We start from the raw sequence: 27,396 nt of genomic DNA, 5'->3' as shown, positions 1-27,396 counted from the left end.
TTATATTTTTCGAAAACCTATTCCGGACATATTATAAAATTGTAATATTATTTGGTTAAAATGCACAAGCTTTTAGATCCTCATTCCTCAAACACGTATGTTCTGTGACATGGTTAAAATGCTTTTTAAGAAATGTAGAAGAAACAATGAAACAAAACTGAAGACAGTCAATGGCTCTGTGTGCATAGATACAGCACATAAAACTTGTGCTTGATCATCAACCTTGTAGAAAACCATTAATATACAAGAAATCAAACTTTTAAAAACAAATAAACCAGTTATCAATGAAGCACAGGTACTGCAGAAGGTTGCATGTCCACAACAGACAATTACATATAATGCATAGTGCCCAAGAACTAACGGTTAAATATCAAAGTAGTCATCGAAGTGAAGGCCATATATCACTTCCTTCACTAATCTTAACGGGGTATCATTTTGATCACTAAATTCGTATAAATATCAAATAGATAACTCTAAAAATGCGATTATAAAGTAAATATTATCATCTGTTATGTTCTACGCATTTTTCTTCAACGCTACTATAACCAAATAAAAAGTTGTGAACTCTAGTATTTAGATAATATATCTAGATTTTAAAAAAAAAATTACTATTTATTTTAAATTTTATAGTTATTTTATCTTACTTAATTAAAAATAAATAGTAAATAAAAGTTTTAAAATCTAGATATATTATCTAAAATACTAGAGTTCATAACTTTTCATTTGATTATAGTAGCGTTGAAGAAAAATGTGTAGAACTTAACAAAAGATAATATTTATTTTTTCGTCACATTTTTGGAGTTATCTATTTGATAATTATACGATTTTAGTGATCAAAATGATACCCCGTTAAGATCAGTGAAGGAATTGATAAATCACGATCCCCAATTCTTGTTCACCCCGTAGGATCGTGTTGGGTGAATTGTGAAGTGACCAATTTGATATTTAACCCAAGAACTAACTAATCAATGGTGTTCTGGCAAAGTTATGAATATTCTTTGAGGTTAATTATCAAACAGGTCACTTACTGCATCCAAATATATCAAGTGGGTCATTGATTACAAAATTGACTCAAATAAGTCACTCATCTAAAAATTTATATAAAAAAAAACACTCTATCGTTAGTCGAAATTCTTAAAAGTTTTTTATATTGAGTTTCGTACATTTTTTATGAATGATATTATATCCAAATGAAAGGTTCTGACTTCTACTATTTTAGATAATATTGTTAGATTTTTAAAATTTTATCAACTATTTATTTTTAATTTTTTTATTGTTTTATTTGATTTTAATTAAAAATAAATAGTAGAAAATTTTTTAAAATTTTAAAAATATTATCTAAAATACTAGAACTCAGAATCTTTCATTTAGATGTAATATCATTCATAAAAAATGTGTGAAACTCAATATATAATACTTTTAATAATTTTGACTAATGATAGAGTGATATTTTTTATACAAATTTTCAAATCATTTGAGTTAGTTTTGTAATCAGCGACTTACTTGATACATTTGGACGCAATAAATGAGCTACTTGATATTTTTTTTTTATCGTAGGTAACCCGCATCCGCTACCCTTCGGGTGCGCACTGAGTAAACCCTACTTGATATTTAACCCATATTTTTTGTGCCGCAAATGCCTGCCTATATGGCTAACAGAATTAACAGTTGATCAAGAAACACCAAATCTAGCAAGTTTTCTAGTTCAACTATATTGAATGCATTAGAGAAAAAAAATCTCAGAACTTCTGTTCACTACAGATCAAGTACTTAGGACTTGGGAGTTCAGGGAATCGTTGCCTGGTCTCGTTGAAAGCCAATTGGACGTAGGAAGATGTTTCTGACAATTAAACATTCAAAGACAGGTAGAAGTGTTACAAGGAAGAACAGTGAGAATAAATTCATCATCTGTTATTAATTAACTAAATTTAAGCCAATGTGCTCTAGGATTCTGCTTTTGAATAATCTAATACAATGAGGGAATTTAACAAACAGTAGATTATCTCACATTATATAGAACAAGTTTGAAATCAACGTTGCACAAATACCACGATTGATATAATTAGTCCTGTCATTAACCGCTAATATCAGCACTTATTCCAGGACTATCATCTTCATGATCAGTCCAGTTGACTAGTTTGGATCTTGTAACTGAAACCATGCTTTCAGTATACTTGAAAACTTCATAGTATTGACAGAAAGGAGTGTGAGTAACACATCTGGTCTCTTTCTTGTCGAAGTTGTACAATACCCGTTCTCCCATTTGAGTTCTTAGTAAGAATTCAACGTTGTTGAAGAGGCCCTTGATACTGTTTGTTGAGCGAATTATTGCATAAACCCAAGCAGATACATAAGAACGAGAGTGGATAGCTACTTTGTCTGGGTTCGATTGTCGCTTAGAAAACTTATTAAATAAAAAATTGTATGCTAGTTAGCTTATAAGCTATACTTCAAAGGGGGAAAAAAGAATACTGCCATCAGCTAGAGTCCTTGAACAGGGTAAGAACTTATCTTTTCATTTAATTTGTCTCTCCAAAGTGAATTACATGTTTCTCAAATGTTTAGTGGTCCTCTTTAATCGTTGCTGAGTGTTTTAAAACTGTTGATTAACCGGTCCATCTAAAATTTTAAGGTGTTATTCAAACGTTGATTGCTTCTTGCTTGCTGCAGCGAGCGTCCTGCACACAGCATGATTCATAAACAGTCTAAGGACCGAGAAGGGGCACTGTTGGCAACATATGGGACACAGGATTATGCTAATTTGGAGGAGCTGCCACTGTTTATATATGCCATTTTAGACTTTGCATTTCAGACATTTAAAGGTTCTAGTGTGCCGACAGCTGGACTTGAGGTCGGCATTTGATACAATCATCCTATCAATTATATGTGCTCATCTTGTTAACATATCTTCGTCACTATCACTCATCTCTTCCTTGCAAGACTTCATTAAAGAATTATATGTTAAAAGGCCTCGTTCTGACGAAAATCACCTTAAAATGAGAATTTGGGCCCACAACGGTTGGTTAATTATATTCTTGATCACAGATTTGAATCCCACGTGGCGAGAATTTATGATTATGACTCTTGAGTTAGAGCATGTCGCTTAAATGCGGTTTACCTTGGTTCACGTAGGCTATTGCGTGAGCCCGTAGGGTTTACCCAGTACGCACCCGAAGAGTAGCGACTGTGGGTTACCTACGATAAAAAAAATGAGAATTCGGAACAAATCCATAACTTGTAAAATTAACACCGGTGATGTAGATGCATGTAATTTGTATTCGTAATTATTGATTTGAAACAAATTATTGATTACCACGTAAACTAAAACCGGTGATTTAGATGCAGAACGTGTGATTTGTATTCGTAATTATTGATTTGGAACAAATCACCGCAATTCGCATGTTTTTCGGTTATTCGTGGTTATTTCTCGTAAGAAGTTTCATTCAAGTACAAGCATATAAAATGTGTTTGTTTAAATTTTTACCACACAAATCGCAAGTTTTTCGTTATTATTTCTCGTAGTAAGAAGTTTTCGATCAAGTACAAGCATATACCATGTGTCCGTCTAAAATTGGACTACAATTTTCCGTGCTAGAATGGAAGATGAAATTCTGTAAAGAAAAATAGAGGAAATGATCAAGTAGTTGCATGGTTGGTTCAAAACATGACCACACAACAACTCACCATGAAATCAAAATGACAGATGCCAACAAACTATAGAACACATGAATGTTGTTGTCTGAGCTGCAGTAAAATCTGTAGTCTCCCTTCAACAACTGAAATAAAGAAGGTGTTGAATTGGTTGGCACAAGATTCACAAATAAAAGAAGCATTCAAAACTAACCACACATTTGTACTAACTTGACAACACAAGACTAATCTATGGTCAGTAAAACAGAATGTTCATTTTTGGGTTCCACTCCTCTGTTTACACGTTCCAATCACTCACTTGAAATGGCTGAGGCATATGCGTTTAATAGCATCAAATTAAAGCCATATAATTTTTATATGGCCTCAGAAAAAGTCAAGTTACTTCTCACCTTGTGTTGTGTTTTAGATTTTAGAACTCTGAAGATCTGATAATTGATTAAACAAATATGCCCCACTGGGAAATTTAACACTTTAATTACAGACCATGTAACCAGCTAGCAAGCTAGCTTCTTCTTTACTTCATCATTATTGACCATCTAACCACCAACAACAAATTAGAACTATGTGTTTGTTCCTGTTCGGTCCTTCCTTTACCATCTTAGACTTTTAGTGTGACTGGTTACTTAACATGGTATCAGAGCTATAAGAATATGTTGGGCCTTTCTCTACCACCTTAAAGTTTTAGACGAACCGGTTTCTTAACTGTGTTTATAGACGAACTGGTTTCTTAACGGTGTTTATCTCCTAATACAGTTAAATACATTCGAGATCGGAAAATTTTATTCATTTAACGAGAATATTTATTTATCGAGATTAAAAATACATTGTTTATATTATAGTGGGACCAGGACAAATTATTTATTTGACGAGATTATTCGTTTCTCGAATATTTATTTATCAGGTTCTACTGTACATTAGATTTTTATGGAGGGTATTTTGGTCATGACATTAAATTATAGGACAGCATTGCTTGACTGAACTGCATGCAAACTACCACATGTTGGTATGCATGTACAGGGAAAGCTTCTATATAAACACATTAGGTCCAGTATCTGTTTCTTCAATTCATTAGTTATTCTCCTTGTTTCTTCATCTGTTTCGTATCGATTTCGATAAGAAAATGTGCAGAGGAAGAGAAGAGGAGGAGAGAAAGCAAGATTACTTGTCTGATCAGGAAGAGTGCTTGACAGATGAAGTGTGTGTGTGCAAAGATGATCATCATCATGGCTCTCAATTCACACCACCTTCATCAGTTTCTTGTGAGCTTTGTGATTCAGAAGCCTCTGTATACTGTCAAGCCGACGATGCATTCCTATGCGAAAAATGTGATACTAGGGTTCATGCTGCTAATTTCCTAGCTCAAAGACATATCAGATGCTTTCTCTGCACTAATTGTCACTCTCTCACCCACCGCTATCTCATCGGACTCTCTGTTCAGGTGTTACTTCCCACTATTCTTTGTAACGATGAATCAAATGTTGCGGAACCAAACTGCTCCAATCAACTCATCAGGCCTTTCTTGTTCCTCTAATTCTCCTTTTCTTTGGAAACAAATATTCAGAACCTGGCATTTGTTTCTTCTAACTCTATTGTTTTTTAGGATTTTTACTTAGTAATACTCCCCCATCCCTTCCATTTGTTATCGTTTCTGGAAAAATGTCCGACACGTATTTTAAGATGAACAAAAAGTATAGTTCTATAACTTTAAAAAAAAAAAAATTCTGAATAAAAGTTTAAGCATCCTATTTCTATTCAGAAAGTGAAAATTTTGAAAACAAAATATAGAACTATACTTTCTATTCATCTTCAAATACGTGTCGGACACTCTCTTAGAAATGATAACAAATGGGTGGGACCGAGGGAGTACTAGATGTAGGCTCTATTAGACTTCAGACAGAGATGTATACATGATTCTAAACTTATGAATAACAGTAAGATCAGATTTCCTATTTGTTGATAAATTTCAGTTGTATCAGTGATGATGATGTATATTGTAGTAACTTTATATCGATTTTTTTTCCGAGCTAGCTAAATAGTATGGTTGATTCTGCAATTCGTATCAGGAGAATTTTCCGGGCTAGCTAACTAATATGGTTGATTCTGCAATTCGTATCAGAAGAATTTTCCGGGCTAGCTAACTATATTGTCTCAAACTAGGGTACTCAACATTCGAGAATTTTAAAGATTATAGCTCAAATTGATCAGATAGTGTATCAGGAGAAAGGAAAATAAACAAGCAAATATTTATTTCAGTGTTTAAGAAACTATAAAGCTCTGGCTGCTCTGGTGAAATAGTATCCAGTCCTCTAGCAGCCGAAAATAAAATAAAAAGATCCCGCAAGGTATCATCACTAACGAAAGTGATAACCTTTTCCAGATTATTTGTAATTCAAGACAAAATTGTAGAGGCACCTTCTGTCAACTTGACTGCAATAGCACAAAAATGTTGAACATACAGCAAGCTTGTACCTGAACGATGCCAATGGAGAGAACAAAAAAAAACATTCTCTCAGCAAGTGTTGATTGTATCGTCACAGAGAGAAGCTTCTCTTGCAAAATTGCTTTCCCTGTTTCCTTTCCAGTATATATCTGCTCGGTATCCTTATTTGTTCTGTCAAAATGGGGAGTTTGCTCCAGTGTTTCAGAACTAATGTTGTTCAGATTTATTACTTGGTATAATTGCAGCTCTGTTAAAGAAATCGCGTATCCTCAATGCTGGATTGAGGAAGTAGTGCAAAATTCCAAAAAAAAAGTTTTTTTTTTGCTGAAAACTAATCTTCCACCATGAAGTTCAGCAGTAATTCCTCACAATATTCTTTGAACTGCAAAATTAATTTGTGCGACAGAGTGAATATCAATGAAATACTAAGAAACTTCAATGTATGGGAGATGAGAGAAACTAACCAATGGTAACAACTTTATGAAAGATGCAAGTGTTGCTCCATTGTCCAAAATGCAATTGAAATATTGTAAAGGCCTCTGCAGAAAATATGTATCTGCAATCATTGTTAGAGTAAAACAGCTCAGTTGTAGCAAAATGTAATAAACAGTTGAACACTTTCAAGAAACTTAACAAGTGTGATTGTGTTCCTTGTGTGTTTTGGATAATGCATGCTACATATTGTGACATGAAAATACCTTCTTCGAAGTAAATATTGCAAAAAAATAGAACAGAATCGAGCAACTGATTTATAAGATTCTTTTCCCAAGAGGGTCATAGTCATATGCTTCACCAGCCTTCACAAATCTTCCTTTCACGCGCTTTCTGGTGTCAGCTCTGGCTTTACGAGAAGCATACCGAATTTGTTTACCAAACCTAGAAAGACAAGAACAATAATTATTATAGAAGGCATAATGAGGTAAATAGCTGCACAGAAAAGAACTCAGAGGCCATATATTTTTTAGGCTTTGGGAAATTTGACATACTGGTATGCAATTATGAATGAAAGTTTGGCCTGTAGAAGTTCAGATAATCTTTTTGCTCCTAATTCTGAATATGCAAAGCTTATTGATATACTTGGACATACACAGTTAGGGGAAGAAATTTTACATTCGTGTTTTCTTCTTTTCGTTGTATCTCATCTTAGCTTTGTCCCTTGCCTGCGGGGAACTGGTTTCCAGTGTTGATTCCCATGGTGATTCACCAGCCAGAAATGCTGGTGACAAACAGTCCTGGTAATCAGTAACCTTGCTTTCTTCTGTGATGGTGGTTAGTGAGAGTGGTCCAGTAGGAAACGGAAAGCCAATATTATTGTTGCAGCTAGGATCCATGATCATACAACTGGCATTGTTACTCATAGCTTGCATCATAGCTGGTCCATTCACCTGTGGGGATTGAAAAGTAATGCAGTCTTGCTGAGATGATGATGCTGTCTGCAAAAATGTGCAAGTGATTTCGTCAGTCTTATGAGAATAAATTAAAATGTGAGCATCATTAGAAAGGTTCAAGAACATCTAATGGAACAAAAGTTGGACTAACAGAAACATAAGGGTTTTATTTATGATTCAAGATTAGGTTGGAAGAGTACCTCCAGTGTGTTCTCTATCATGTTGTTTGACTCCATTATTGGCACAGGCTTTTCCAAAACCAAGCAGTCCAATCCCCCATTCTCACTCTGAAATTTAGACTGATCTTGGGAGCAACCAAACATTTCATAACCACATTCAAAATTCAGAGCAACATCAAGATCAACGCCTTTACAGGGATCATCGTCTTGACCAAGAATGATATTCTTCAAACTAGAACAAGTCTGCAAAAAATTAAGTAATAAACCATATCAAATTACCATATCTATGATTCTTGACTACAGACAAGAGTACAAGACTAATATGGACGAGTATAGTGCACAGAATCATCGATAAACATCAGATTATCGATTATTGATAAACATCAAATTTTTAAGTTAAGGAAACATAAAAGAAAATACCTTTGGCAAGTTTGGTCCTTCATCAGCAGGTAAGAAGGATACCTTCGGCAAGTTTGCTCCTTCCTCAGCAGGTAAGAAGGGTACCTTCGACAAGTTGAGTCCTTCCCCAGCAGGTAAGAAGGATGGTTGATCGAGACTACACTGTGGTACATAATTGGAGTCCAGAGGAACCACTGTAGATGGACCTACAATATCTTCAAACTTGATAGAAGATGACAATTCATTCATCCTATTAGCATCATCTACCAACACTGACGAGCACTCATTTGGGCTATGTTCCAAGCAGCTGTTGATCGAGCTGTCATTAACCATAACTGAACCAGCCATAGGTGTAAACGATGAATCACATGCACTCGGATAAGGCATTTCAAGCAATGAAGGGCAAATGCTTGAGAATTGATCAATTGAAGAACAACCCGTATAAGCATTCAATTTCTGAAGCCTGTGACCAGACCCTGAACAACCATTCCAATCACAACCTTGACAAAATGAAAGCTTATCATCCATACATCTTACTGTCGCAGGCTGAGAATTGCATCTGTCACATACTAATGATCGCGGATGCCTACACGATAAAGGATTTGCAGAATGCACACAGGTATCACACTGCAAGCATAACTTAGCCAAGTCTGATTCACAATACACCATTGCTCCCACTACCCCACAATAATCACATAAAACCGACATTCTTTCTTCTTTGTTCTAATTGCTAAACACTAATCTCCAAAAAAATTTATTAATTTTTTTCCCCTAACCTAATCAAATTTATCGAAAATTTAGGACAGGAATCAGGCTCCAAGACTCCCAGCTCCCTGATCAAATCCAAAATAATGCAAACAAAAAAATCATATCAGTAAGAAACAAAAATGCAGAGAACTGATCATATACCAAAAACAAGAAATGTAACACTTACCACTGTCTATATAGAGCCTCAATTCCCGTCGATTATCGAAGAACAGAAGATGATTAATTCTTAATGAAACCACAAATCCATAGCCAGCATGCAGCTTCACATCCGGATTTTATTACCATAATCATGAAACAGACTCAATAATCAAGAAAAAAAAGTACTTAAAGCTGATCAGAAACAATAAATCACAGAAGGTACAGTCATTATTTTTAGTGCAAGTACAGTTTGAGGGTAACTGATGAACAACAAGAGCTATTTATATGTAAGGGTAGTGACTAATAATATTAAGTACAAAATGTATATAGTCAACTTGGTTGTTGCAGAGTAGCGAGATAAGGGTGTAACAGTGCATTAATAAAATGAATGTAGCATGTAAAAATGAATTTACTATACGAGAAATTAAAATGTGAAATAAAATGTGATAAGGGTTGACAAGATCTGGTATGGTCTTCCATATTACTCGCTCTCTTTGGTCTCTTTATTAGGAAGAATGGCAATGAATGTAAATTGTTGGAAATCTGAGATGAACATTGGTAATATTGTGTTATTTTGAGTTCTTAACAAATTTGCAGATATTTAGATAGTCTTGCTCGAATCAGAATGTTCTTACTAGAATCTGACTTAGAGCCCGATTTATATAAGTATATGATATTTCTCAATATTTTAAGTTCTAAAAAATGTAGCAGTCACTTAAATTTTGAAATTTGAATCGATTTCTTTTCAAATTTATTTAACATTAAACTAGCCTGTTAATAGTGTTGACCTAAAATTGGATCGAAAGTTTATCGGTTTGAATTAAGATTATTATAAAAAAAATAAAAAATTCTTACTGAGTTTACCATAATTTTATCGGATAAACATAAAGTTACGTGTAAAATATAATAATTATTTATTTTTAATTTCAAAATAACAAAATACTAAAACAGAATTAAATTAAATATGCTTGCATTTCAACAATATTAATTAACAATATTTTTATATTATATTAATATTTTTTTCATTTTTTATTAAAAATAATAATAATTATTATTATTATATACCTCCTCTTTTCAAAATGAATGTTCATTTTTAAAATATCGCACATGTTAATAAAAGTGAATTTTGATAATAAAAAAAAAGTTATATCAATAGCACTAGATTAATATAATATGTGGAATATGATTAATTTGTAAACTAGGAATATGTAAAATATAGTTATTTTTGAAAATATAAACTTATATTAAAGGTTAAACTGATCAACTAAAAATAAATTTATTTTTCTAAAGTGTACATGTATTGTGAAATCGAGTAAATAATTTTTTATAAAAAGCAATCAGGTTACAAATTTGCGAGAACAGTTGCATTGCGAGACTTTGTTAAATTGCAAAATTTAATCTTTGAAACATATATTCAACCAACCAAGTGTTATTATATTTTTATTCATAATTTTTGTACTCTCCTAAAATATATAATTGCATCGAAAGCCATAAATCCGAATGTATAAAAAATAAATGGTATAAAATCGTCTTGATTATCCTTACACGCGCGATCATTTCTTGTTTGACTGTAATGTTTTTTACTTAATGTATTAATTATTATATAATAATTAAATATTTTTATTATTATTATTTAGAATTTAATTAAAGTTACATAATTTATTATTAGTCATAATCATATGAAAATAAATGTTTTTACTACAAAACCTCGCACATTATAACTTTAATATCTTCTTATCACGCTTGAAAAAATTAAAATAAAAAAATATTATTATTTGGAGTAAAATATGAACCGAGATGGCGGGGGAGGCTCGTTTGTACCAAAAAATGATCTCAAATTGGGCCAAAGTCTTTTTAAAGGTCCAAATAATAACTTGGGCCAACGTTTTTAAATATGGCCCAATTACTATTTCTTCCAAACGAGCCGAATAATAAATTCTTAAATTTTCTTCAACTAAAAAAAAACTTTATATTCTCGTTGACCTATACATTTTTGTACACTGTTTTTTTTTGACAGCATACTTTTTTCTTAATATTCTACTCAATTTTATAAATTTCAAAAATTATCAAAAGTACTAAAATTTGATAATATACAGAATAAATTACATGTACTATTTTCTCCCAACATACATTAAATATTGATTGATCTTATCAACTTACACATTTCATTTAATTAACCTTTTATCACTAAATTATTATTTTTTTTCTACCTTTTTCCCACTTTTTCTTAAAATTCAGATATAATTTATTTTTTCATGATATTTGACCTGAGGGTGTAATGCAATAACTTCGAACCTAAACTTGTCATTGGCTACAAAAATATAATTTTCATTTTCAAAATGTACAATCAGAAAATAAAAATAACTATTGTTTAAGATCGCAATGGAAAATATATTTGTCTTTCAGGTTTTTTTATTTAGAAGTTCCAAAAAAATATCATAAGAGCAACTCGGGATTCCATAAATTACTAAAATTCACTAAGATCTTCTTCCCGTTACTTATCTTTAGCTAACATCTCTCATCTTCTAACTTTTATTTTATAATATATATTTGAAATAAAACAGTTCTCTTTCTTTACTCTATGTAATAATGTTACTTTTTAATGATTAAATATTGTATAAGAAATAAATATAGATAATATTGTTGGAGTTGAGAATAGCTATTGATGTATTAAGTTACTAAGATCCAATATTTTATATTAAATTTAGGAAATAAATTAAAAAACGGTTGGAGATTCTCTAAATTTTCTAAAAAATGAGGTGTTAGATTTATGATTGATTGATTACTATCAATATAATAAACCCCAAGTTTGTTAGAATGAGTCTCCCTTGCTTAAAACAAATCATGTGTTTTTTGAGAATTATTTAGATAGTTATTTTTTACCTCTAATGCTACTCCTTCCAAAAAAGCACCGATTATTCTCGATAAAAACCTCTTTTATCATTTTTTTTTGCCACCAACCTATGTTTATCATTTAAAGGATTCTGTTGAAATAGAGATTCTAATTTATCTATTCAACTATACCAGTCTCAACTATACCAGTCTCAAATTTTATTGTATTGGGTTCTTTTTGGGCCTTTCTGTTAATGGGTATTCATTATAACGGCCCAACAGATTCTACTGTCAAATTTTGAAGTGCTTGATTTTAAATGGTGTGATCCTAAATAAGCTATATCTTCCGCTGCTTATTCACTTTCATTCAAAATTAACGACTTTGATTGCAAATTCATTGATCAACAATGTTCGAGTAGAGATCACAATGTTTTTATTTATAGCTCGTCGCCAATTTCAATCCAATCCAATCCAATTGGTCTACGGTTTTAGTCGAGAATTTGGCATATATTAGAAAAACCGATCAATTTTAATCGATTTTCAACTACGGAAAGAATCACAATTCATTTAACTAGGGTACCTCAAATTTAAATTAATCCACTTATATCTCATTAACCTATTTTTTTTAAAATAAAAAACTATTTATTTCTAATTACATTGCCATTTCTAGCTTTGGTTCAGTTCACAGCAATTTGAAAAAACACGAAAACAAAAAAAAAATCAAAAATAAAACTCAAAACAATATTTATAAAGGCTATCTGAAACTATCAGTGCACAAGCTGTACATAATTTACAAACCATGCAAGCATATAGTATTCAAAATCATTCTAGCAACCAAAGATCCTGCTTAATGCAGTATCTACATTCAGCAAATCAATCTCTCTAATTGCCTATTAATAATAAACATAATTAAGCTAAATTAAATTTTAAATAAATGTAGGTGGTGTTTCCACGATCAAACGACATTGAAATAGTACATTTATCAGGATGGCCACTCTTCCGTTGTTGCGTCCAAGCCATTATACCTGGAGAAACCATTTTTATTCTCCAGAATTGGTAAAGGACGCCTCCGTAAATTGCTCTTTTCGTCCAAATTTACCCGTCTCATTTAAATTTTTTATAGTCAAATTGACCAAATTTTGACCGAAATAAGATTTTAAAGTTGAACATAGTATATTCTTTCAAAATTATACTTTTAAGTTTTCAATCAAAATTTGTTCAATTTAACCGTAAAAAGTTAAACAAGACGGATAATTTGGTATAAAACGAGTCCAATTTCAAATTAAATTTATTTATGATCTAAAAAAACTGAAAAATACATTTTAAGCTTGGTTGTAGGTATTATATACTTCTAAAAAATGAATTTTGATTTTCTATCAAAATCTGATCAATTTGACCGTAAAAAATAAACAAAACGGATAAATCGGACAAAAAGAGCAATAATTCAAAAAAAATAATAATAATGAATGCTCAGTGGAAGGAGAAGTCGTTTAAAAAAGGGATCACGGCGAGGCCACGTGGCCACGTCCACTACCCAGTACACCCTCACGGTGTTTAGCCTCATCACAGCAATTAACGAAATAAAAACATCGCATTCATAATCTCGTTAAATGAATAAAATTTTCCGATAAAAGAGGGGCTTCAGTGTGTGTAACATTCAGATCATTGATATAAATACCTCACTGAAATCCGCTAAGATAAAAGATTTATCATCATAAGCCAATCAAAAAATTTGAATTGAAAAGATAAAAGAGAGAAAAATAAGGGAATAAATACATGATGCTCAGACAGCCAAGGGGTTGTCTTCAGATACTGGGTACTAAGCCAGATCAGAAACTCTAGTCCACATAAGCTTCATCACCGCACCAAATTAAACTTAAAATAATCGTAACGAAAACAATCATATAAGAGAAGAGAATTATAGAATGCTGAGATTTTATGGGTAGAAGAACTTGGAGAATTGACTTGAAGAGGATGAACATTGTAGCGGTGTATATATAGAGGCGCTCTGGTAGGGTTTTTAGGGTTTAGGTTTTGGGCTTTTTGATTTTTGGGCTTGTTTTTGGATGGACCCGGAATGTGCGAGACTTTACTCATGGGCTTTTAATTAATTTTATGATTTGGGCTTTTAGTGAGTGTAAATTATAGCACTTAGTCTAAAACGCGAAAATCATTTCAGAAAATAGCTTATTTCCAAAAAATATTTTTTGTGTAAATTAATGATTTTGTGGGTTTAAAGTCTGTACAAAACTTTGATTCTTTTTTGTTATTTTTGAAACCAAAAAATAAAAGAAAATTATGATTTTTAAGCATGAGAGTTAAAATTATGTACATATGATCAAAAATCTATATTTACAAAAAAAATGTTTCTTGTATTTATGTTAAAAATTCTTTGCACCTAGAAGATGTGGATACGTAATTAAATGTATTAGTTACTTATAAAAATTTCTAAAAAGTGGTTGCTGGAAATTCGGATTTAAATATTCAGCCAGAATTTCTGATAAAAAAACGAGTACTCGGAAAATTAACCGATTACCCAGATTTGAAAGACGCAATGCAGGGTCCATTATTATTAAAAATTAAGATCAAATTTAGTTAAATATATGAAATTTTATACTTAGTGTGCTCATTGGGGCAGATCACATGAAAATTGATATTAGTATACACTTTTACTTATGTTTGACCGAATTTGGAATTTGTAAATTACAAACATTGAGTAATTCACACAAAAATGAAAAAAGTAGATAAAAGAACATTTACAAGTACAATTAAGGTGACATAATTATTCCTGCTAGCCATTACATTTACAAATGATGAAAAAAAGGATTATTTCAAGCACAAGCAACAACCATGCAAAACAAAGTACATCTACTAATTCACAAATGCACAATTTTTCCTAACTTCTCCTGCAGATCCAGTCATCACTCCAATCTGTCCCATTTTCTCCATGGACTTTGCAAATTCAGCATAGAAATTCTGGAGAGAGCCTTGAAGAAGTTGAGTAATGAGTGCTGCAGTTGTTGAGTTTGTTGTTAAGGCTGCATCAGATTCGAATAAGCCTCTTCTTTTGAGTAAAAGACTGTAGTAGCTCAGATCAAATGTCCTGACACTTCCAGGGTCCATCTCAATCATTGTGGTTGTGTCACTGATTGATTTACATTTCCTGGCCTTAAGATTTGTCGCGTATTCACTGTCGAGTGATGGATCTTGATCTCCTACTCCTGTGAAGTTGTAGAGTCGGTTTGAGAGAGAGGAACAGTGTCCAAAACCAATTGTGTGAGCACCTGAAACAATTCTGTTAGAATGATATAAGATCCTGGAAAGGGCCATTCTCTAACACCTTTAGGTTTTAGAGTAACTGGTTCCTTGACATGGTAAAGTAACGGTTCCTTGACAAATTCAACCGTACATTGTGTGTTGATTGCGTGGAACTTATTTAGGAATTACGCGTTATGAGGAAGTTAGGGAGATAGAATTTAACTACCTGATAAAACAACTAAATCTTTCAAGTCAAGGCCTTGGTTAGCAAAATTTGTTTGCAAGGTGGAAAAATTTGAAGATGGAGCAGGAATAGGGCCTATGGTTTCTGAGCCATTTGAGATTAAGCCATCTCTTCGGCCTGTGGGAACTTTCCAGGAAGGACCTCCCTGTATCGATGACAAGACATAAAATTTTATTATGCATATCTCTGTTGAATCATCAATATGAAGCAGCTAGGGGAGCAATTGTTTGTGTAAATACAGTATGCTTCTTACAGTAGCAACTATTGAATCTCTGGCAACCAAAGTGATAATATCTGCACATGAGACTATGCCAGGGCATTCTTTTTCGAGTAGGCTTTTTACACCATCAATGAAGCCAAATCCTCTAATTGTTAGGTTTGGAATAGCAAACTTCTCTGTTTGATTACCAGTACTTGAAGTAGAATTCAGTAATATAGATGCATCACAACCCTGCCAATAAACATGTCAGTAGTTAAGCATTGGAATTAACATTTAAATCTGCTCGTGAGTCGTTATGCTATAATATTTCTGCAGAACAAAAATAACTAAGTTGAGGTACCAACCCTCAGAAAACAATCATGAAAGTGCAATCTTATTAAGGCTGCTGGGAGCGACGGGGCATTTGGAATGTGCTCATTGACATAATCTTGCACAATAGTCTCGGCTTTGGGGCAACTCTTGGAGTAAAATCCCATCTGCAGATCTGCATGGACAGTTCCAACAAGTCCCACTGCAGCAACAACTGCAAAAACAAAATAGCCAAAAGTGCTCATTTTGAAATTTAAAATACTCCTAAACAGCTAAATGCTCTTAGCTCTTGCAAGTGCATAAGTTGATGGTTATCTAAAATATGAAGCCAAATTTATAGACATCCATTTGGGGTAATCAAATGCAAGATTAAAGAAAGAAAAAGGTACATTCTTGTTCTGCATAGTTAATTAGTATGCTCTTTATCATCTCCTTCTGTATAGCACTTTAATTATATCAAAGTTACAATATCCATGAGTACGTAAATGAATATGATTAGAAAAATAATTAGTTAGGGTTGTTAACTAATGAATAGATATCAGTATGTATTAGTAAGATTTATCTGTCAGTCTCATTAACCGGCCTTTGCCAATGCATACGCATGTCTGCATACCAGTAGCCGTCCATATTCACCAATGATTAACAACTCGATCTTTAGTAAATATAGACAAATTCATCGAGCATAATACAACCAACTACATATATGTAGCTAGCTGAATGAGAATCCAGGTATTTACTCTGCTGTATGCCAAGTAACATTAATCTTAATGCAAAACTTGAGGTCTATGAAAAACTTTAGATTAATTATTAGTTAATTACTGGTCTTCTGGTCACCTGCTGCTTTGATGGGAAATAATTTGTACCTGCTCTACATGTCAACTTGTTTAATCTAAATCATGCTGAACCTAATGTCCCTGTCTTATATGAGATTAGAAGATAAACATCAATACATTTGTAATTAAAACCAACTAAATGCTAATGTGTGTGTGACAGATACTTGGTTTATATATGAAGAGTGTATGTTTAACATATGTGAGTATCAATGGATTAGTTAGCTTCTCGTATCTTACTGTCCTTTCAAAGAGTGGATGAAGAGGAAGGTATTAGAAGATTACACAGGAGTTCCATGGTTATGTGACAGATACTTGGTTTTGTTGAAGTTTCCGTTTTCTATACAAAAAAGGCAAAAGAAAATAGGTAGCTCTGAGTTACATATTCTTGTTGATTTACTTTTAGTTAGTTTATTAAGGATGCTAAGCCTCTTAGAGAAGGAATGTTATACAAAAATGTAAAGAATCGTATAACTAGACCCTGAATGCTCCTACATAGGCCTCTAACTTAATCACGAACTGCGAATCCTTAACCTATTGTTACCCGAAGAGAAATCCATGCCTCTAACTCCGCTCAGCTAATACTAAAACAATCATCATATTGTTATTGAAGATAGTTCTTACTTAAGGAATACATTAATAGCAGATGCTAACTCTGTGTTGCACGATATTTCTGCACTTTATTCTTCTTTCAGTTGTCACCAGACATAGAAAATTGCATGACCCTGTGTTGTTATGTAGGAAATAAGTAAATTGTCAGTACTTAAATGAATATTATCATACTTGCATGTGTAGCTAAACAGAGAGGTGAAATATAAAATCCAATGCAGGGCCTAATTATAAATCCCAGGAATATGATTACGCCCAAGAAAAATGAAATTCATTGGCAAAAAGAATTTAGGTTCATACATGTGCTCCTGCATCCTTGATACAAGAGAGTTGAATGAATTTTACATTGCTGGAGAGAGTTGAATTAGGACTTTTGCAATCTGAGTAGGTATGCATATCCGAATTTTCAGACATTGTAGTTCACCTCAAGAGTGGGAGTGTTATAAGGCACACAACTAGCTTAAAAAATCAGCTTTCAATCCCTGTTATGAGTTATTGATGAGAGGAACAAAGTACAACTCGAAAAAGAGTGTTGTAACGAGCAGCAAAGCAAGATAGTCGCCTCTACTAATACAACGACAGGATAAGAGATTCAGATTGCCTAATTATACAAACCTCTGAATAGTAGAAGACTGATCAACTCTCTCTGGTACAAGCTTGGATGCGCTGCAACAGTTCAGATGGAGACTGAGATTCCGAGGAGTGGATCCTTTTGTACGGCTCTAGCTAGCCAAATTTAGTGAACCACCGCTGAAATAAAGAGCTTCTAGTTGCATGATGAAATCTTACCGATAAGAATACCTAGAAATATAATCAACTTCTGCTCTGCAGGTTTACCATAGCACGTAGGTAAAATCTTCTCTACTTCAAATATTTCCTCGTTAACTACAACTTCCTCCTCAATCTTCATCACTGTGAGTGTGCAGAGCATCTCACAGTCCTTGAGAAGAGCTAAAAAATCTCCAGCTTTCTCATTTCTAACTTGTTTAAGATCCGCGATAGTGAGCCAATTAAGTTTTGGAAAATGCTGATCCATACAATTACAAAAAAAAACACATTCATACCTCAGTCAGTCTCTGAAAGTTTGAAAGTTTGGCATGCATACATGTTGGGGTCTACGGCCCATCTCTATAATAATACGATAGCCTGATTAGAAATTAAACAGAGTAATTATGCTGAAACAAAAAAAAGTTTTGTTCTCCAAATTAATGGGCAGCTTCTGCCCGTTAATTAGTGCAACTTACTGTGACTAAGTGAGAAACTAGCCTTACTGGCACGAACGGACAGATTCCCGTGGACATGGCACCACATCCAGCATTAGGTCCAATACCTTGATTACCTATGCAATTTTGTTGCCTTTAGCATTATGGACATCACTCTCACTTGAAATGGTAGACATAGACTTGATTCCGTCATCATCAGTGCCATCGACCAAATTAAACAAAGGTTGAACACTTGAACTACATAATCGCCTTGAAAAAAACACTTCAGATAGAGACTACTGTGGGAGGAGTTTAAGAAGTAACAATAGAGGTTTCGAGAAACCATTTTTAGGTTGAGGATTAAGAATGTTAAAAAGGGCACGTAGTACGCCATGTCAAACAAGTGATCACAATCTGCAGTTGCAGCCATCGAGAGATCATTACTCAGTCCAGGATATAAGAATGTTGAAGAAGGGCAAGTAGTACATCATGTCAAAATAGTAATCACAATCTGCGACTGCAGCCATTTTGTAATTAGAGTCAGTCTGGTACTATGAGAAGAATTTTTAAGAATTTTATTTCAATTGACGGCAAAAATATAGTAATTGCGTTAATTAAAAAGATATTTAAGTTACATTTGCATGAATTCCTCAAAAATAAAAGCTTACATTTGCATGAGATAAATGGTTAAAAGTTGCGTCAATTCAATTTTTTGTCAGGGTGATACATACTCGTACATAATTTGTACCGAGATATAATAGAAAAGGAATTTTTTTCATACAATAAAGTTTATCATCTAATCGAAAGACAGCTCCGGAAACTTAGACAATAAAGCTTTAAGTTCTGAAAAGAGAACACCCATAAAGGAAAAGTAGAACAACTTATCTGAAAAGATGAAATCAACTCATTTTTACTCCTGTCAACACCTTTCAATCCCAAACCATCTAGTCTCCTGTCCAAAACCGCTCCGATATAAAAATAAGAGGAGTCCAGTCACATAAAAGTCACTAATAACCAAACATCATGTTGGTCGTCACAACTAAAAACTTAGTGTTTAATGCGTGACAAACTTAATAAAAAATATGAAAATTGTAATGAAGTATTGCCCTCTAAACCTAGGGTCCCACTCTTTATTTAAATTATATAGGAAATTCAACTTTTTCGCTTAATCTAAGCAAAAGCCACCTAGGAAGGTTGTTATCCTAGCCTAATCCCCTTCTCGTGAACTAATCACAATTTGATTGATTACCAGATTCTTTTAAATATTATTCACACAATTTTCCAACCTAGATGAGTGCATCTCATAATTTCTTGTATCGCATCAAAATCAAGATCATAGAACCAAATATGTTTATAATCCAGACGTAATTAAAATCTGCAGCATAATTATGAAAATATTTAATTCTGTTTAGCTAACAAAGTGTTGATGAAGTGGTTGTGTTCTTCTATTCCTTTGCGAGGTTCAGAATAAAAACAGTTTTTTAAGAGCTTAACTGAGTCCGACATCTTGAAAAATTGGACTGTGTTGTGCCGGACAATGTTACCCGGACTAGGGTATGAGTGTCGGACACGGGTTCGTATCCATGTATTGGACTCGGCAATATTCTGAAAAATTTACGTATTTTTGGCCTAAAATAAGTGTCTGAATGTCAAGTATGTGACACGCGAACTCGAAACAAAATGAAGAGAATAAGTGTTGCTGAAATTGTTGTGCTCTTATACCTCTTTGCCTAAGGTCAAGATAAAAACAGTGCTTCGAATTCTACTGAAAGAGAATTTATGATTATGTCTTCCGAATCAGAGCATTTCGCTTAAATGCGATTTATCTTGGTTCACGTGGTTTGCAGATTATTGCGTAAGCCCCGGGGTTTACCCAATACGCACTCGAAGTTTATCGGCCGCGGGTTCCCTAGCTACGATAAAAAAAAGTGTTTGAAGAGCTAAACTGAGTCCGACATCTTGAAAAAATGGACTGAGTTCGATAAAATGATCTTTATTAACATCTCAGCCGAGAGTAGCTTCAACAAAATGAACACACCAAAAATCAGTTTCTAACTAGTGTCATATAAAACGAGTCTCAAAACTACCACCTGTTATATTTTCAAACAATTGTATATGCACAAAAATACTAAAGTCAACTAAAGATCCTAAACAAAACGTAGTCATCTCTGTTTTCACATATGACCTGACTTTAATAAGGATGCACATGGAGGGGTCTTTCGTTTTAAAACATCCCTGACTAATTTTAATGAATGGCCTGCAACGCAAACCAGTTAGTTGGAGTTGTAGACATGAATTTAATAGTATAATTTCCGCTAATCTAACTACCTTGTTACTTACGATAAACTGACCCGAACACCTGTTTAATCACAAGAACATACTCCTTTTGTCCAATTTAATTTTATATTTCCTCCGTCCATTTCGATTGCTTACATTTTTGAGAGAGTGTCCGATACGCATTTTAAGTTGCATATAAATTATAGTTATGTAACTTTTCTTTACAATTTTCTTTTTCTGAATAAAAGTTGAATATTTTAATTTTTATTCAGAAAAACAAAATTGTAAAAAAAATTACAGAACTATACTTTATATGCACCTTAAAATGCGTGTCGGAGACCCTCTAAAAATTGTAAACAATTGAAAGGGACGGAGGGAGTACATTACTTTTTGACACACTTTTCAATACTCATTTAAAACATAACTCCACAATATTTTTTTAATTTTTTTTTCCTGAATAAAAGTTTTATGTTTAAACTTTTATTAAAAAAAGAAAATTTTAAAAAAACATTATTAAACTATACTTTATAAAAACCCCGAAATGTGTGCAAATAGTGAACTTATATTATTCAACGGGACGGAGGTAGTAGTAATTTACGATCGTTAAGTGATGATAAACAGACCCGAATACATGGTTAATCGGAAGAACACAATTGTTTACGATCGTTAAGTAATGATAAACTGACCCGAACACATGGTTATCAGAAGAACATGGTAGTAAAATACAATCACTAATCATTCTTTTGTTATATTACATAGTTTTAGTGCTAGGTAGTAGGTATAATTAGGGAACATAAATTCTGTTGGAATAAGAATATATATGATTATGAGCATCTTGATTGCTTAAACCATACTTAATCTTCTATGGTGGCTCCATTTTTTAAACATGTAATGCTTTAATTTATGGTTTATGATGTATGGACTTTAGCACACCCCACATTTAGTTTAATTCGAATTTTCTTTTCAAACGGTGTTTGGTTTCATTAATATTCCCTGCTTAGAGGGCAGATTTTATTCGCCTCAACCTACGACCAACATGCAAGTTTTTACTATGATAATCTCGTCAATTTTTGAAATCATAGGCGCAGATTTTGTTCGTCTCAAATTACGACGAAGACGCAAGTCTTTACTATGATAATCTCGTAAATTTTGAAATCATAGGCGCAGGTGTTGTCCGACTTAGGCCTGGGCCACACTGATCCGACAAAAGAAGCAAGTCTTTACGGTTATACATGTGAATATGAGAAAAGAGTTGATGAATGCATGGTCCTGGAGACCTGGACTTCTGTACACGGGAGTATATCAGCAAGTTGAAATTTACACTTCCCACAGAAGTTTTCAATTCAACAGCCTACCATAATCAAACCTTCTCTATTACTGCACATGCAGTTGCATTAGCTGATGAACTTTTCATCTCCTCTCACACTCCGGCATCACTTAAGATTAATTTTTCACTCAAATTATGAATACTAGTATCAATATTACGAACAAGTACGTACGAGTTCTTCCTGCAGACTTGCAGAGTTTAATTTATAACATCGAACATAGACATGAATGGAGCCAACGAAGTGTTGGTGCAGTGGTTGAGATCTTGTACCCCTTGCGGGAGGTCAAGATGTATTAGCATTGATACCAAAGTGTATGTGCAATCATATTAACAAGACAGTGCATTTCTTCTTCCAAGTATTTACATAGAGAAATTATCCATGTTAACTAACCAAACTAGCTCCTTGTCATGGACATCGAAAACAAGCACAGTCCTGGTTTTTTCAAGGCTCTACAATCATTTCCTTCTCCTTCCTTAACCACTCCACCGGTCTTTTCATCTAACCGCCCATCTAGACGAAGATCAGGAATACCTCCTTCTACCTACACAATTCGAGTAATTTATATACAGCCCGCCAAAAGAAGTTTACTACAGTTAAAACCGTTAAGTAATCAGTCGCCCTAAAACATAGAGTAAGACTCAACATGATCTTATGTTATTCAACGAACACCCTTCTTTTCAATACTTAAAAATTTTGATTTTCATAAAACAAATACATATGTGATAAGGCTCAACATGATCTTATGTTATTCGACAAACACCCTTCTTTTCAATACTTAAAATTTTGATTTTCATAAAACAAACACATATGTGATAAGGCTCAACATGATCTTATGTTATTCAACGAACACCCTTCTTTCCAATACTTAAAATTTTGATTTTCATAAAACAAACACATATGTGATACTCATAAAGAACTTGCGTTCACCTGCATGATCTTGGGGCTATTAACAGGAGAACTAGCAGTGTCTTCCAAAGAATCATCATACAAAATTTCTTTGCTTCTTTTCTTGAAGTCTAACGTCTTCGATAACTTTGTCAGAGTCGAGGTCGATTGAACTAATCGACCTGACTCTGAGAATTTCTTCTGATCAACCACACCAGAAGCAGCATCAGAGACCTGAAAATTACTCGAATATTGCTCCTTTTTTTGGTTGGCAAAAAATTCATCAAAGTATGAAGTCCATCCACTCTCTTCTGAATCTTCATCTTCTGATAAATTTTCTTTAGAAGCAAAAGATGTATCCATCAATCCTCAGCTACTACTGTGGAGAAAATATATAAATGAAGGGTTTTTGTAACACATTTATAGGATGAGAATGGAGATAAATATAAGACAGAAAATCAAAGTGTGTTTGAATAGTATATATAGAATCTTGTTTGTGGGGCAAGAGGTTAGAAGAAGTTAAACAGCAGTTGCAAGTTGCACCAGAAAAAATAGAAACGATATAAAGAAGAGAACGTGCAAAGGAGCTAAATTAAATGAGAAAATAGAGTATGGTAAATCGTTCTCAAATACTCGCTTCGTCCTAAAATATAAGTTTTTTATTTTTAAGGCATATTTTAAAGTGTATAAAAATCATAACTCTGCATATTATTTTCTAAATATTTTTTTAATTAAAAATTAATATGTATACTTTTATTTTGAAAAAAAATAAAAATAATTTGTGAAGTTATGCGAACTTGTATTTTGGGACTGGGGAAGTAATAAATTATCACAATATTATTAATTGTTGTTTCCTAAATTAGATAAATACCTCACTCATGCCTGTCATACATATAAAACTCTTGGAGTCTTGGCACCATTTATTTGCTCAAGCTCACACTTATCTTTCATGTTTCAATTAAATAAACACGGATACGTCAATCGAAATACTAAATCAAGCATTGTTCATGGGTTAAAAAGTACATATTTCACCAATTTGTTTAATTTTGTCCCTATATATATAATATCTAGGGTTATACTCAAATACAAACCAATTTAACACAAACTAAAAACGGGCCGGTCCATCGGCCTCCCTTTCACGAACGGCTAAACAATATGATATATAGAGATGCACAAAAGGTCCACTGGGACGGGTTTTGACCGGGCCGGGCTGGGCTTTTCGGGCTTTGACTTTGACCGGGCTGGGCCGGATTTCCCGAAAATGTCAGAGCTCGTTTGGGCCCTCGAGATGGGCCTAACAGGGCTTTTTTTCGGGCCGGATCGGATCGGGCCGGATTTTTTTCTAATTTAAATCGGATCGAGTATTATTAGAGATTACGAAGAATACATATGTTAGCAACTAGATCATCGTAAAAATGTATTAGTTTACATGGAATATTTTATGAGAACATTACTTCGTTGAAAACATTTAAGTTCGGCAAAAAATAAACATGTTTATAGAATAATATGTTTTATCATTGTTATGATAATATGATATCCAAATATATATAGTGTACTTATTATATCTTTTTTCATTATTTATGCAACGAAGTATATAAATAATATTATTAATCACAAATATGCAAATATATATGTGTTTAAAGTATTATTTATATTTAGAGTAAATGTGAATTTATAAATATATAAGAAAATATATTAGAATAATCAGATTATAACCGGCTTTTTTCGGGTTTTTAATCGGGTCGGACCGGGCCGAAGCCCGGGCTTTGCCCAAAAATATAGGGCTCGTCGAGGCCTGAAGCCCGGGCCGGGACTGGACCGGGCTTTGACCGGGCCGGGACTGACCGGGTTTTGACCGGATCGGGCCGGGCCAGATTTTCGGCCCCCCCAAACTTTTTGTGCATCTCTAATGATATACCAGCCAACTAACCATTTTTACTGTAATAATGCACACTAAAAATACACATTATTAGTTGTTTATGTTTTGTAACCTTTCCAAATACAATTTGATTTGTTTTAGTCAAAAAGTCTTATTTATAAATTTTAAGTATACAAATCACTTAATTATTAAATATAAATTATGATAAATAAAATCATAAATCATGGAATTAATTGAATATCTTAAAATAAAAATACTAATATTAAATTGTTAAATTCACTAATTAAATCATCCAGTAAACTGTTTTGATTAATAAAAGTTCATTGATATTTGGTTATAAACCTCCAAATCACTAAATTTTTTAAACATAAAACTAGTTAAAAATATTAAAAATCACCAAATTTAATATAAATTAGAAATTAATTCAACTCACCTGTCATGATAATAAATTTTATTGTTAATACAAACTATTAATATTGGAATCATTAAATCATAAAATGTGAAATTAAAGAATTATTCAAGACACTATATCTTTAAAACATCTATTAGTTATGAAGTAAAACGCCTCAAAATTAACGCATCACTAATATTAATTTAGAAATTATCAAATTTAATAATTAAAATAAAAAAATTAAATGAAAAAAAACTATTTAAGATTATTCAGATCACCGTATAATCACATTAAATAGTGAAATTACGAAATTAATTGATAAAAATGTTATTTGTAATATTTATATGGTTAACTTCTAAATTATTTGACTTTTTTTTACAATATGAGATGGGAAATATTGAATTTTATTGACATGTACTTTTAGCCTGCTGTATTATAGCATATCTAGAGTAATAAAATCAAATGAGGGAAGATTCAAAAGTTTGTTAATTTTTTTTTTTTGACAAATGCAGAAAATTTCATTAAATTGAATATAATACAGCCGGGACAAACCCCCAACTGTCGATACAACCAGGTGATAAAACAAATAACATACTAAAATCAATTAGATGATTTATTTCCTGATCGTTTAACACATAGAATTTAAAAATTCTTGAAGCTAAAAACGAAATCAAAGACATCCCAAGCGATCCAAATTGTACTAGCATCTCTGAAGATAGCAACATCGCAATTGACCATATCACGTAAAAACTATGGTTAACCCAATGTTCAGAAACAATAATCACATAAAATGAGATTGGAGAAGCGGCACCCAGCTATCTACATGCCGGATACCAGCTATAAACATGCCGAAAGCACCTCAGCTATCTACATGCCGGATACCAGCTATAGACATGCCGAAAGTGTAAACCCGTAAAAGATGAACAATCTTTGGTTGTAAAAGGTGAGCTCTTGCAATAATCATCACCGTCCCAGATTCGATACAGGTTTTGCAGATCACCAAAAATATCAGCAACTTCATCCTCAACAGATCCAATACCAGATTAACCCAAGCATGACAAAACAAAAACATAACAAACACTCCAAAAGGAGAGGCAAACACACACTCCCAGATGAGAGACACACAAATACCCAAAAAAATGGGTTTTATTGAAAAGAAATCAACCAGAAATAAAAGAAAATGAAGGGATCGGGGCTTTCCACTGGAGAAAACCAGTGAAAGCCCCTCGATTTACTTCAAAATGAACAAACCCTAGGAGAGGGGAGAGAGGGGGGAGGCGGCGGCTAGCGGACAATAGACACGCAAGTAAAAGTCTGTTAATTTTATCCACTTATAATTAATCATTCTTGCCTCCTAGCACAAAAATGTTATGTGACAAATTTATTAACAGAATATTTATAACATACATATCATGAACAAAAGTTCATGAACTAACACACTACTATCTAAGCATTTTCTGAACAATAAGCGCTAGAATTCCAATTGTAATTTAGTAATAAAATCACAAATATATATTATAAGAATCACTTACATATATGATGAAAATCACTAACATGTAATATTAAAATTACTAAAAACCAACACTGATACACATGTAAATATACAACACTTTACCACACCTCCCGTTTCACCAATCTCGAATTTGATCTGTTCCGACCATCGTTGTCGTCATCCTTAAAACAACAAATATCATATTTGATAGAATTCACTAGGGATGAGCAAAAAATCAATTTAAAACCAAAAGTGAACCGAAATCGGAAAAAACCGAGGTGAAACCGAAATCGAAAAACAAAAAATCGAACCGATTTAAATGGCTCGGTTCCGATTATGCATTCCAACTAAACCGATAAAAACCATACCGAATCAGTTACTAATATTAATAAATAATTATTATATTTCACATGTATAATTAATATATTATTTCAGAATTTTTTAAAATGTATAAGTGTATAGTTTATAGGGCTTATCGAATTGTAATCATCTAATATAATGGGTCTTACCTACTTTTTTTGGTCCTGAGCCCAGAATATCTAGTATCTACGCCCTAAAGTGTTTACAGATTAGGGCACTCTCACGGACACAAATTCACAGTTCGTAAACACTAAACTTATTACAAGCACACAAATTATGTATGTAGAATAAATTTAGATCTGTAGTATTTTTCTCAA

General features: G+C 32.9%; 3 protein-coding genes, 1 long non-coding RNA gene and 4 other non-coding genes across 8 annotated transcripts; all 8 read right to left on the bottom strand.

Annotated features, from left to right (window-relative positions):
• Positions 1 to 6,326: 6,326 nt before the first annotated feature.
• Positions 6,327 to 9,194, bottom strand: LOC141706698 (putative zinc finger protein CONSTANS-LIKE 11). The gene is made up of 7 exons (XM_074509496.1): positions 8,992 to 9,194; positions 8,079 to 8,890; positions 7,680 to 7,901; positions 7,202 to 7,524; positions 6,790 to 6,967; positions 6,556 to 6,647; positions 6,327 to 6,473 (listed from the first exon to the last, which is right to left on the bottom strand). Exons 2-5 carry the CDS (start codon positions 8,763 to 8,765, stop codon positions 6,841 to 6,843), a joined length of 1,359 nt encoding a protein of 452 aa, XP_074365597.1. The 5' UTR covers positions 8,766 to 8,890; positions 8,992 to 9,194; the 3' UTR covers positions 6,327 to 6,473; positions 6,556 to 6,647; positions 6,790 to 6,840.
• A 3,533-nt stretch (positions 9,195 to 12,727) lies between these two features.
• On the bottom strand, positions 12,728 to 12,853 carry LOC141709975 (small nucleolar RNA snoR80). Its single transcript, XR_012570522.1, has one exon. It is a non-coding gene; the product is annotated as a small nucleolar RNA snoR80 (small nucleolar RNA).
• Positions 12,854 to 13,260: 407 nt separating this feature from the next.
• On the bottom strand, positions 13,261 to 13,368 carry LOC141709967 (small nucleolar RNA Z152/R70/R12). Its single transcript, XR_012570514.1, has one exon. It is a non-coding gene; the product is annotated as a small nucleolar RNA Z152/R70/R12 (small nucleolar RNA).
• A 63-nt stretch (positions 13,369 to 13,431) lies between these two features.
• LOC141709966 (small nucleolar RNA R11/Z151) lies at positions 13,432 to 13,517 on the bottom strand. Its single transcript, XR_012570513.1, has one exon. It is a non-coding gene; the product is annotated as a small nucleolar RNA R11/Z151 (small nucleolar RNA).
• A 53-nt stretch (positions 13,518 to 13,570) lies between these two features.
• LOC141709961 (small nucleolar RNA Z157/R69/R10) lies at positions 13,571 to 13,665 on the bottom strand. The gene has a single exon (XR_012570509.1). It is a non-coding gene; the product is annotated as a small nucleolar RNA Z157/R69/R10 (small nucleolar RNA).
• Positions 13,666 to 14,530: 865 nt separating this feature from the next.
• On the bottom strand, positions 14,531 to 16,139 carry LOC141705542 (peroxidase 3-like). The gene is made up of 4 exons (XM_074508454.1): positions 15,862 to 16,139; positions 15,551 to 15,748; positions 15,280 to 15,442; positions 14,531 to 15,079 (listed from the first exon to the last, which is right to left on the bottom strand). Exons 1-4 carry the CDS (start codon positions 16,069 to 16,071, stop codon positions 14,667 to 14,669), a joined length of 984 nt encoding a protein of 327 aa, XP_074364555.1. The 5' UTR covers positions 16,072 to 16,139; the 3' UTR covers positions 14,531 to 14,666.
• Positions 16,140 to 17,271: 1,132 nt separating this feature from the next.
• LOC141705552 (uncharacterized) lies at positions 17,272 to 18,349 on the bottom strand. Its single transcript, XR_012568393.1, has 3 exons — positions 17,881 to 18,349; positions 17,566 to 17,747; positions 17,272 to 17,381 (listed from the first exon to the last, which is right to left on the bottom strand). It is a non-coding gene; the product is annotated as an uncharacterized LOC141705552 (long non-coding RNA).
• Positions 18,350 to 22,139: 3,790 nt separating this feature from the next.
• LOC141705530 (vascular-related unknown protein 4-like) lies at positions 22,140 to 23,475 on the bottom strand. The gene is made up of 2 exons (XM_074508447.1): positions 23,000 to 23,475; positions 22,140 to 22,613 (listed from the first exon to the last, which is right to left on the bottom strand). The coding sequence occupies exons 1-2, from the start codon at positions 23,318 to 23,320 to the stop codon at positions 22,467 to 22,469; spliced, it is 468 nt and encodes a 155-aa protein (XP_074364548.1). The 5' UTR covers positions 23,321 to 23,475; the 3' UTR covers positions 22,140 to 22,466.
• Between the last annotated feature and the right edge of the window lie 3,921 nt (positions 23,476 to 27,396).

Source organism: Apium graveolens, chromosome 2 (assembly GCF_009905375.1).
Source record: "Apium graveolens cultivar Ventura chromosome 2, ASM990537v1, whole genome shotgun sequence".
NCBI lineage: Eukaryota > Viridiplantae > Streptophyta > Magnoliopsida > Apiales > Apiaceae > Apium > Apium graveolens.
The sequence above is the reverse complement of the archived record's forward strand: the minus strand, read 5'-3'. Positions and strand labels throughout refer to the sequence as shown.

Bases quoted from the DNA above. Each gene is read 5' to 3' on its own strand.
- LOC141706698 (XM_074509496.1), bottom strand. From the start codon at position 8,765: ATGTCGGTTTTATGTGATTATTGTGGGGTAGTGGGAGCAATGGTGTAT. The intron at 7,902-8,078 runs GTATTTTCTTTT...AATTTTTTGCAG, and splicing joins AAGGACCAAACTTGCCAAAG to ACTTGTTCTAGTTTGAAGAA. The intron at 6,968-7,201 runs GTAAAATTTCTT...TTGTCTTTCTAG, and splicing joins GAAAAGAAGAAAACACGAAT to GTTTGGTAAACAAATTCGGT.
- LOC141705542 (XM_074508454.1), bottom strand. From the start codon at position 16,071: ATGAGCACTTTTGGCTATTTTGTTTTTGCAGTTGTTGCTGCAGTGGGA. The intron at 15,749-15,861 runs GTTGGTACCTCA...GTTTATTGGCAG, and splicing joins TTCATGATTGTTTTCTGAGG to GGTTGTGATGCATCTATATT. The intron at 15,080-15,279 runs GTAGTTAAATTC...GAATTGTTTCAG, and splicing joins AGATTTAGTTGTTTTATCAG to GTGCTCACACAATTGGTTTT.
- LOC141705530 (XM_074508447.1), bottom strand. From the start codon at position 23,320: ATGGATACATCTTTTGCTTCTAAAGAAAATTTATCAGAAGATGAAGAT. The intron at 22,614-22,999 runs GTGAACGCAAGT...CGAATTGTGTAG, and splicing joins ATAGCCCCAAGATCATGCAG to GTAGAAGGAGGTATTCCTGA.